This window comes from Syngnathoides biaculeatus, chromosome 14, assembly GCF_019802595.1.
Source record: "Syngnathoides biaculeatus isolate LvHL_M chromosome 14, ASM1980259v1, whole genome shotgun sequence".
NCBI lineage: Eukaryota > Metazoa > Chordata > Actinopteri > Syngnathiformes > Syngnathidae > Syngnathoides > Syngnathoides biaculeatus.
This window is the reverse complement of record NC_084653.1, coordinates 10577223-10588951: the sequence shown is the minus strand read 5'-3', so window position 1 is coordinate 10588951 and position 11729 is coordinate 10577223. Positions and strand designations below refer to the sequence as shown.

Sequence of the window (11729 nt, the reverse complement as noted above, 5' to 3'; positions counted from 1 at the left end):
ACTTGTTCCCCGTAAAATTTGTAACATAGCGTAAATTTGGCACTTCCATTTGATTACAAATTTACGAAAAGAAAACAAAAACATTTTCCTCCTAAAACAAATAAACCTCTCAATTTCAGCACAGTGGCTGCAGAGGAGGGATGTCGTGACAAGCCAGTCAGTGTGAGGGTTATTACCACAAATGCAGTTTCCTCTATGTAGATTGGTTTTAAAGGCAGCATCAAAATTACAAACGTCATGATAAATTTCATTTCTTCTGTTTCGGAAGGAATAAAATGTTTTGACTGCGATGACATCATATCCTCCATCCCTTTAGCACAAATATTTTAATTTACACACAATGTGTGCCATATTTATGGGATGTTCCGCTTTGCTCCATTAATCCCAACAAATGTCCGGCTCACATTACCCTTTTCACGAATGGAACATTTTAATGAACAATGTAAATGTGCACCCAGTTGTACTTTACAGTGGGTTTGGAACTATCGTTATTTCAAATAGTTTGCCTCTCTTGTGTTCCCTAAAACGATTATATACAGTATTTGGAATGCCACTCAGTAGGGTGTATGTTACATCCCATTGAATATGATTATATAAGAGTGGGTAGGCTTTTTTACTTGCACATCTTTCTTTTATAAGTGTGTATATTTTTACTTTAGGTGTTTCAGGATGCATTAGTCAGACAAAAGGATTGGAAGAAAACAATGCACACGGGTTATTCCAGTTGTTTGAAACAAAGAACAACACAAACACCAATCAAAAACCATAATATTATCTTCTCTCAGTTTCCTTCTATATCTCATCATCCCAAGAGATGAAGGCTTCCCCTGCATTTTATTGCGTATTCATATTGTCCTATTTCGTATTGATGCTGAGGGCAACTTTATGTGTCGAGGTGGGACTCATGAACCGTAGCCAACTCAATTTAGTCCATGCGAGCATGTGTGTGCTGGTGTTGGTGGGTGGCAGATATGGTGGGAGATGCCCAGTTATGTTTAGAGGAGAGTAGAAGAGGGGTGACTTTGTGAAAGAGGAGGAGGGAAGGATCATGCGTAGCCCAAAGCGCTTCTATCTCAGAGGAAGTGTGTGTGTGTGTGTGTGTGTGTGTGTGTGTGTGTGTGTGTGCGTGTGCAGCGGCATGTCGTCCTGAGGCGTTGTTCTTGTTAAGGTTATTAGGGAAGATGTTTGCCACTAATCACTGGAGGACTACGGGGACTCCCCCTCTAAATGGGCTCATCATCATCGGGCCTCGGTGGTGATAAATTGGCTGCAAGCCTTTAGGGCTCCTCGAGGTATACAAACCCTGCATTTGTCTACCACGTGGCTGGTGAAACGTATCCCGGTGTCAAGTGTGCATTTATTAAACTATAATTTAAAATGTATTTTTTGGGGGGAAAAAACACTTTTAGCAGCATAGTCGACTAATGAGAGTAAAGTCTTTAAACATTACTATGCTGAATACATGATTTTCATAACCACTCTATGTGTATCAATTTGTTAACAGTACATACCAACAAAGTAAACATAAAACCCAAGATGTGCATCACTAAGCGATGATATAAGTCTGTTTGGAATCACAAACTCATGCGTAAGTCTTTTAAACTCTACTTTAGTTTTAGTACAGTGCTTAATCTTTCTTCATTTTTGTTAAAATGTTACATTGACTGTACAGTTAATAAAGCTTTCAACAGTTAGAGCCTAGGACAAATGGACAAAGATGTCAGATTATATGCAAAAATGAAAAGTAAAGGACAAAGGTGTAGATTAGCCTGGAAGTCAACCAGCATTACGGAACAAGTAGATTCACTTTTGGAGCTTCCATTGAATATTAATGTCCTTGTAAATCTAAATTGGTCATTATCAGCCACTGTGTAGAAGTGTTACCAACTCAAAAACAAAGAAGCCGTTTAATCGATTTTATCATTATTTTCTTTTCAGGAAATAGTTTCATTTTCAGGAAATAGCTTCATTTCCAATTTGTTCATTCTTATCTGTCTTCTTATTCTCATCACTTTGTTCCTCCACCTTCTACTGCTGTCTATCATTTAGCCTTGGGCAATGTGCAATGTTAAACCACTACACAGAGTGTATGGGGATGCACACACACACACACCACACACACACACACACACCACACACACACACTGGAAAGACTTTCATGTGTGAAATGAGAAATGTGAACTATCCACGGGTGTTGTGGCCATAAAGCACACTAAGCTATTTCGCTTTGACGTATTATTGAACAAATCACATGAATTGTCTCACTTGATGTCTGTAAATTGCTGTAAACTGATAACAACTGTATTTGTTTTCTCCTCCTTTGTACAGATTAACCTCCTCATGGACAACCAATGATGTGAGCTATGGGTGCCGCTTTGTGGAACTGAAACTAAAGAGTTCAAACAAAACCTCCCAAATCTTCGTTGTGGTTTGACATTGTTTTGCTCAGATTGTGTTTTTGCCATTTGTATGGAACTGAGACTAGAAATGAGAGAGAAAAATTCCAAATTTAACTGGCTGTGTCAAATGCTATTGTTATGTGTGACTAGAATGGGTGTGTACAGACCCACCACAAAGTTTTATAAAAATCAGTTATGTAGTCTTGTTTACTGGATGACACGTAAAACAGCGATCAAAATAATATCATATAAATGCTGTTTTGTTGCTTAATTCAAAAATACGTTTATTATTGTGGTTGTGGTTAGTAATTATGTGGCCTGATAGCGGTTTCTAATATTTTTGCACTCATGTTGCTAAATAAGGTAAACAACCTAATGCAACCAGTATGTGATATGACTGAAAAATCTACAAAATACAACAATAAATTGTTGAAAGCTTTTCTGATTTGATCTTATTGCATTTTCTAGGGGTACCTAATGCTGTGACCAATGATTATATTTGTGTCCTTTGGCTGAAACAAAACACATTTCTTCTTTTATTTCTGTGTTGTCGTATGCAATAGAATTTCAAGTACATGTCATATGGTGCCTTGGGGTGTATAACTATAGACTGGCATAAATCCCAAATTATAATAAGATATCTTATATGTCTGTTTCTTCTAGTTCCTGCCATGTAACAAGTCTGAAATATGTCTTTATGCAAACACAGAGCAACAAGGGGCTGTGATGGGGGGCTGGGGATTTTGAAAAACAATGTGTCTGTCTGATGGATGGATGTAGCAATGATACTCAAATAGAGATACGTAGATAGAATCAGGCAGGAATCAAATAAATGTGCAGGGCCGGGATGAAATGTCACAAAAATGCAGGGCTAATTGATTGAAGAACATGGGGGGTATGATTGAAACAAGAACTGCAACATGGATTGCAACTTGGGACTTGGGACAGCTGGAAGACAGCAGGCGGCCAAGAGGAGTGATGCAGGAAGCAGACGGAAGATTGTGAAGGCAACAGAGAGGACAAGGATGCTCCAATAAATCGACTGAGTGACTCCACTCATGTCAACCACTGGGATGGTTCCACTCACTCTCACTGGCACAATAGAGCATTAGGGAATTGTGGGTAATAAGAGATTATTCCCCCCCTGGGGTGCTTGCTCATCATCACTTGTAACTCCGGCCTCCCAACCCCCGTGTTTCCAAGTTCTTTGTACAGAAATAATGAGCATGTGCAGGTGCACACGGACCACAGAGCTAGTTGGCTCACTGATACTTTTGCAAGTAAGGTCAAACCGTGATGTTTTATTGTATGAACATGCTGATGGCGGCAATTTTGGATGTCACGCATGCAAGATCCAATGATGTTGACTTTTATCCACAAGTCCATTTTGCCAAAGGAGTCCAATTTGTGTACGGAAATGTCCCAACATGCATTAAACCATCTTTCCTAAGGCTATACGTGTGTGCAGCCGTCTCCATCCAGATGCCAGGCTGCGACCGTAAGATGAAGGCTGGTGGTCCCAGCAGGAGTTCGACACAGACACATCATCAGCATAAGGGAATTAAAGTCATTATGACTGGAAGGGCAATGGAGGACAAGTTATTCAGTCCGTAAGTGAAGAGGAAGGTTTACAAAGTAGTTTGAGGGTGTTCATATATTAAATGGTAGATACCATTTGTCAAATACAATATTTGTGTCCCATATTCAGGAAGGGCATCCGGCGTAAAAACTGTGCCAAACATATATCTGCGTTCATCTGAGATGACACGCTGTGGCGACCCCAAAAGGGACAAGCCGAAAGAAACTTTATTATATAATAAATATAGGGAGTTAGAATGGCCACATAACAGCAACAAGCAAAAATAGTACTGTTCAAGTCAGATAACCTTTGTAAGTCATCAAAAAATTTTAAACTTTTCTTTCTTTTGTAGATGTTATGCTGTTAAAAATGCAGACTGGTGAAGCTCCCACAAATCCCAGACCACACACACAAAACTGCATGCATACACGGTATGTACTTGCAAACAACAAAATATGTGAATTTGGTGACAGGATGGACAATGATATGGCAGACTTTTTTGGTTAGTGTTAACATTTAATGAGCACATGATGGACTTTCATTGAGCAACATGACTTATTTCGCAAGCAGAATGCTCAAATTTAGAAAAGGTTTTTATATCAATTGATAGTACACTACACTATGACAGAGTGGACTTGAGGTTGCCCACATAGCATGAAGAAAATTACAAAACTAAACTGTAAATATTTACAATGCAACAATCCACAGTTTCAGCTTCCACTGAAGAAAGACACGATGCTGGTACTAGTGTCAGTGGAAAATATCAGTTTGTTTTTCTTTCTTTCTAGGTTATTCTGTTTTTAGCCATGCAAGGGTAAGTTTTCTATGTGCTAAATTGGATGGAGATGAACCTTTATGCCTTAATTTCATGCATATTCAAGACACAAACTGAAAAATTTCCCACAGTATGTTTATATTTTGTTTTGTGAATGTGCTGTGAAATTTGACATTAAATGTTTAATGCATGACAAAATAGTATTTAACCCTTCAAAATTGAGCCATATCTGTCATTGAATGGGTTCCCCTCTGTCAAAATGACCCTGCATTTGAGTCTTCATCATCTCATTAACTTTTAGCCAGCACCCAGGGCAGCTTTATTATCTTCACACGTGCAGAATGGGTGGTAAAACTGGAGGATGGACTAAGTAATTATGAGCGTTTCAAGTAAGGTTAATGTTGAGACTCTGAGGGAAAAGCCAATATTCTCTGGTCACTTTGTCAAGAGACATATACAGTAATCACGAGTGTGCCATACAAGTGCCTGCAGTGAAAGAGAAGCCCTTCTTTGTCTTTGGAATCTAAGATTTCATTTAGGAGATGTCTATTAATGAGAACAACAATTAAAAGTAAATGTTCAAGACGCAGATAATGAAACTGGGGAAGAGTGGTGCTTTTGTTGTACAAAAATATCTTCTTTTTAATCCTTGTGATTGTTCATTGCAACTCAATTTCAACTAACGTTCAAGTGAGTCTCTGTTTCTCATTAAACTGGTGCCACATTGCGTATAAGCCAAAAATGTGATTTGGTTTCTTGCAATGATTTCAACACTAAGACTCCAGTTGTAAATTAGATGCAAATGGGGGTGTTTATCTTGTTAGAATGTCTTTCAGCATTATAATGTGGGCATGACACTGGCATGGTGTTAAAAATACAACACAAGTGGTAATGATGTATCTGTTAACATAAAAGCAAGCAAATAGCATTAGCATGTACGATGATTCTGTTTATTTAAACTGAATTTTTCTCATGGGAAGTATACGCACGTCAGCCACAACAGTTTCCATCCATTTTCAACAGCATTTAATCTCATTAGGGTCATGATGTCGTCGGAGCCAATCACAGCTAGATTTGGGCAATAGGCAGGGTGCACCCTGGGCTCGTTGCTAGTTAATCCCAGAGAACAATAGACACACAACCATTCCTGGTCACATTAATACCTACGTTATGAATAATTTAGGGCCTTCAATGAGCCTAGCATGCATGTTTTTGGAATGCATGAGGAAGGACCTAAGGGGAGATCCAAACCCAGGACCCCAGGACTGTGAGGCAGATGTGCTAACCACAAAATCACTGGCCCACCATACCACGACAGTTCCTTGTTCACTGAATTTGCACCAAAATTTTCATGGATTCATTTCATTCATCCTTATTGTATTTGTACTCCCATCCAAACATTTGTAATGGCAGCATTTTTGTTATAGCCATTTAATACGTACATACAGTACGTTGTATTGGAGCTGGTTAAAGAATGTAGTACACCGAATGTTGTGGCCAACTTGCCTCTTCCTCTTCTCCATGTAATGCTGTCATCATCATCATTAGGCTGTCCAAAAAGAGCTCAAGCAGGTGTGTGTTTTTCTACATTCTCCCCAGGGAAAGAATGATAGCGATTATATTGCTGAATATTCCTGATGCTGCATTCTGCTTAATGCGACTTTTCATAAAGAGCAGTTAGCATCATCTCACACCTGCTTCATCAGGACTGCAGGAGAAAGTTTCATCTTAATTAACCACAATATTGTCTGTTTCTTCATTTATTTTTGCACTTACTGTTTATATCTTCAGTCAGTATCATCAAACATTTTTAGCAGCACATATGTGGAACACCGCTTCAAGGACATCTACGGAGTCAAAACATCAACACAGAAAGTGCCTCTAAAATGTGTCTAGATGGTAAAATGTATTTAGATCCAAAACACTGGAGGGTCTTCCTCCATTCCTTTCGAGCTTATAGGATTGAAAAGCAAACAATTCCAAAACTCCAGAATAATTGATGTGCCTTTCTTTCCCTTCCCTCAATTTCCCCCCTTTAAAACATCCTCTAATAATCATCACTGTGCCTCATTAAGGCTCAGAAGAGTGGAGGCACGAGCTGCTCCAGATGTTTGGCGGAAAACCCTCCGGGTCGGGTGTCAGACACGAGGAATTCATGTGTATCTGTGCTGTAATGTACACTCTCAAGTGTGCAAAAATGTGTTTGCAACGTGTTTCCCAAAATGCACTTGCACTGTGCTACTGCCCCATTTCCACACGAAGGAAATCTTTCTATGGGAACTATAGAGGGAGATAAGATTACCATTGCCATCCAGGTTCCTTGAAAAGAAATTTCCTATTCATCCATCCATCTATTAGCTGAGCCGCTTATCCACAAGGGTTGCAGGGGTGGTGGAGCCTATCCCAGCTATCGTAGACCCTGAACTGGTTGCCATCCAATCACAGAACATGTATTTAATTTGTAGAAAGAAAAAAAAAACTCTTAAAAAGTAGATCACATACTGTAGCTTGACATTGATTCAGCTATCAGTGTGTGTAGGAATACTCAGTCAGTAGCATAAATCATGTGACCATCAACCACAGTTCTCTCAAACTGATGGCCTATTTCTGTGAAGTCTAATCACAACGGGAGACAACGGCTGAATAAATTGCACTCCCTTTGTGAGATCAAGTGAATGAAAGACGACTGAAAGTGATGGAAGCATTAAACATTTGTCTTGGTCCCCCAGGTCGCATCAGTCCCACCAACTCGAACATGAAACTCAACAATGACAGCAAGCTGGGCCAATCTAGGGAATAATAATAAATTACCCTTTTCTCTTATTTATGTCTAACTGGGTAGAATAGAGCAATGATGAATAGTAAATGAACTTTCGAGTTGAAATCGTGTGCAGGTGTGCGTGTGTGTACGAACAGTATAAGTTGTTAAAAATTTGTTTAATACAAACAAATAATAATGGCAAATAATAAGATTTTGTCATGATTATTCTTTGTGTTTCTCTAACCACATTGGAAAACCACATACATTAGATATCAAAAGTCTACATAAACCATAATGGCAATCAATACACACCTGCCACAATTGTAAGAACCACTGATTAACCTCATAGACCCTGAATCCAAATCCAGTCACAAACCTCCCTGACCTGCCATCAACACTTTCTCCACAAGATGCCCTCATACTCTTTCTCCTGTTTCTGCAAACAAATTCAGGCCACACCTGCCATTTCTTTGCTTTTCTCTAACTCTGTTGAATCATCAGAATCATAAGCAGTATTTATGAAGCCACAAAAATAAAATGGGCGTATCGCTGTGGAGCCATTTACATTGAGATACAGTTCCTAAATCCTTGGGACTGTTTGTATGTTTTCTATTTTATTTGCCATATTAAGTTTCACGTGAGGAGCGAAATATTAGAAGCAGCATATGGTTCAGATCAGCCGTGCAGCATTGCATAACAATTATTATAATGAACAACTCAACCAAGCCACTTTACTCATTTGTTAAAAGAAACACTGTTTGGTCACAGAGCTTATGTTGGATCTTATTAAATTGTGCAGATGTACAGTACCTAATTTTATTGAGGGCGAGGGGATAATATGCTCAATTTTATATCAGCCTGGTTAAACAAATAAAGTTGAGGCAAGCGAATTGAAGAACTTTGGGGTTTCTGGAAAGTAAAAATTTAAAACTATGAGAAATAGAATGTTACAATATTTGATTTGGGTGTAGAACCTTCCCATTTGATCGAAGTGTTATAAAACAAACTTGTAATGGTGCAATGAGATTTGGGAGGGCCCAGTACAGTGCTTGTATTTAGTACAGAGACAGCATGTGTGTCCAGACCAGACCCTTCTCTAATGGGCGTGTGTCAGTGTGCTCCAGCCCTCTCTCACTCCCCACCTCATAACCTAAAATGAAAGCGAGAAAGGAAGAGAGAGAGAGAGAGAAATGCTCACTCAACAGCCAATAAGAAGAGGTCTTAAATCTTGACACAAGTTTTTCCACTGTGCTCCAGTGTCACAAGTTTTTGGTCTACTTTGTGGTCCTGGGTGGTGCACAGCGGGAGGCTCATTGTTGTTATTGAAGCAGGACGGCATGGCCATTGTATGTGTTTGGCAATATATGGAGGCTTGGACGAGTGAAGGGACAAAACCAGCCTGAAACCTCTGTGCACCAGTCAATTGAGTCCAATGGTAGTCTCTCTCTCTCTCTCTCTCTCTCTCTCTCTCTCTCTCTCTCTCTCTCTCTCCTCTCTCTCTCTCTCTCTCTCTCTCTCTCTCTCTTTCCCTCCCTCTCCCTGTCTCTCTCTCTCTGTTTCTGTCTCTCTCTCTAACTCTCCGTCTCTCTTTGACTCTCTCGCAATGAGCTGCCTGGATGTGATGTACCACCAAAACTATGGAGCACATCTCCTCCCTGCAGAAGCCTACAAGTCAACATACTACAACCACCACTACCAGCAGCAACAACAACAGGTGAGAGCACCTTCCTTCAACTAGTGATATGTTTTATTGGATTAGATGGACATACTGTACACTAAAGATAAGCTTCATCACTGGTGGAATCATTAAGTGAAGTTCTTAGCCCTTAATAGATAAAAGTGGTGAAGTTCTATACAGATCCACAGTGCGATAAGAATGTGAATAAGTTGAATGGGCTTTAATTTAAAGTTTTAAAGTTGAATGAAGTATAATTAAAATGGCTAGATCAGATCCAGATGAATAACAATGTCAACTGTGGGGAGGAAGTGGAAAACAAAAAATAACAGATACAAACCCATACCGATGGTTAGATGGCCGTGTTTGGGACTTTGGAGGACATCTTAGAAATTATCTGAGAAAAGATTCTTAAAGTCAATACGAAACCAAAAATTCTTTTATAAGACCAAATTTGCTCAACCTCTTTACCTTACTTAACAATTCTACAAACTACTCACCATATGTTTCAACTTGAACTTTAGTTAGACCGAACCAGTTTTCCTATTCCCCTTATGTAGGTTCAGTAGAATAGAAGACAAGAGCATCTATAACACACTTCAACCTTGAATATACTCTACATAGAGTTTTTTTCATGTATTTGAATTGACCTGTGTGTTGATCCCATGTTCATCATTTCATTCCCCCTTCCAGAGGAGGCTGAATGCGCACACTAAGATGCACAACTGTTCAGGCCAACAGGAAAGTGGAGGACGAGGAATACTATCTGGAGAGCAGGGTCTTTTTTCGGCTCCTCGAACCGAATCTGGATGTGTATCAATACATGATTTGGAGGTCAAAGATGGAACTCAACCAGCAGGAGCGGAGTATTTAAACTCCCGGTGTATATTGTTCACCTATTTCCAAGGAGACATCAGTGATGTGGTGGATGAACACTTTTCTCGGGCCCTCAGTCAGTCCACTGGACATAATAGGGAGACGAAGCCGTTTCGGATGACTCAGACATCTGGTTCAAGCTTTGGCGGATCATGGAAAGGTAAACAGGGGCATTGGACTTAGAAATGTTTCTCTTAAAATGTAATTCAGACATTATATTTGATTGTGAATCGTTTTTTGGGTTCAGATGGTGAGACGCTCTCGGAGGGTCAGAAAAGTCCAGCATGGAGCAGCACCTATCCATCCCTTCCTGCTACCTGCCTCCCATCCGTCTCGGTGTCTGTCCACCCCGAATTCTCTCCAAGTGCCATTTCCCTAAACCACGCTGATGGAAGTCTGTGGGCTGGTCATGTGTTCTCCCAACCCAGCCTCCAACCACTGGCTAGCCTCACAGACAGCTGGACCTACAGCCTAAACCCCCAGAGCCCAAGTGGCTACCCAAATGTGCACGATGTCTACCATCCTCACCCCCATGCCCACATTCATTCTCGCCAACATCACCACCACCGACAAATGTTTCATTCATATCCAAGCCACGGTGCAGCACTGGAGGCGAGGTTTAGTCCTCTTCTGCTGCCCGGTGTGAGAAGCCAGAGCCAGTCAGCAGCCAGTGCAGGGAGTTCCCCAAACAGTGAGAGTGCAAAGACAGAAATGGACCCCAGTAGCAGTAGCCCAATCATGACTTCAACAGTGCCCTGGATCCCTTCACCCCTCCATGGATCCTTGGAGCTGTATGATTCAGGTAGGTGCAGTCACAAGCATCTAGTCAAGCATACTGTAAACAAAGTAGGAAAAGTGGGAATAACAAAGCTTTAATTTGTCTCTGCAGCTTATGAGCAGACCAAAGCAAAGTCATCAGTTTGGTTCTAACGGCTGACATGCATTAGAAAAAGACTCAGCTCACACTAAGTGGCATCATCAATCATCGCTGCAAACCACCACTACAATATGGACTCTCCTATGACTGCTCCTACCTTGTCCACACAGTTTAGGATGGAGATTGACTCGGCCTTGGAGTAAAGAGTGATTCTTTGGTTGCAGGATGTAGCCGGTGAGAGTAAAACCTCTGTCCACAGACTACCAAAAGGAGGTTTCTTCAATGTTTTGTTGGAAAAAAACATTTTTCATTTTTTTTGTTAAAGTGGTTCTGTTTCAAGAACTGTTGATTTGAATAGCAAATATGTTCAGTTTTGCCCTTCTGAGTGTGTGTGTGCATATATACACATTCATCCACACACGCGCACACATTTTTTAAAAATTATGAGTACTGTTTTTTTTTTGCTGGATGGTCTGTCTCTGAATGAAACTTTTGAATCTTTGCCAAAAGGGATTATGTTTCATATATTTTGATATTGTATGTTGTACTGTAAGTAATAAATTATGAAGTTCTATTTGCAAATGTAGCCATTTTCATGTTTTTCCATCATTTGGGACATATTAGAAACTCAATGTTTTAGTTAAAAAAAAGGAAAAGTCAGTGAACCCAAAACAAGATTGATAAATATCCATTGATTTGAAAGACTTGGATTAGGGATGTTGCTGTTTTAAATGTTTGCATATGCAGGGTTCAGATATTCATGACCAATACAGACGTTTTTGCATCT

The 11729-nt window shown here is 40.0% G+C and overlaps 1 protein-coding gene across 1 annotated transcript; it reads left to right on the top strand.

Annotated features, from left to right (window-relative positions):
• Positions 1-9011: 9011 nt before the first annotated feature.
• On the top strand, positions 9012-11411 carry vgll3 (vestigial-like family member 3). Its single transcript, XM_061841710.1, has 4 exons — positions 9012-9228; positions 9883-10225; positions 10313-10867; positions 10955-11411. Exons 1-4 carry the CDS (start codon positions 9118-9120, stop codon positions 10993-10995), a joined length of 1050 nt encoding a protein of 349 aa, XP_061697694.1. The 5' UTR covers positions 9012-9117; the 3' UTR covers positions 10996-11411.
• The last annotated feature ends 318 nt before the right edge of the window (positions 11412-11729 follow it).

What these genes read in the sequence shown, in the direction of transcription:
- vgll3 (XM_061841710.1), top strand. Translation starts at nt 9,118, where the DNA reads ATGAGCTGCCTGGATGTGATGTACCACCAAAACTATGGAGCACATCTC. An exon ending in CTTTGGCGGATCATGGAAAG is followed by an intron (nt 10,226 to 10,312) that starts GTAAACAGGGGC and finishes TTTTGGGTTCAG; the next exon opens with ATGGTGAGACGCTCTCGGAG. An exon ending in CTTGGAGCTGTATGATTCAG is followed by an intron (nt 10,868 to 10,954) that starts GTAGGTGCAGTC and finishes TTGTCTCTGCAG; the next exon opens with CTTATGAGCAGACCAAAGCA.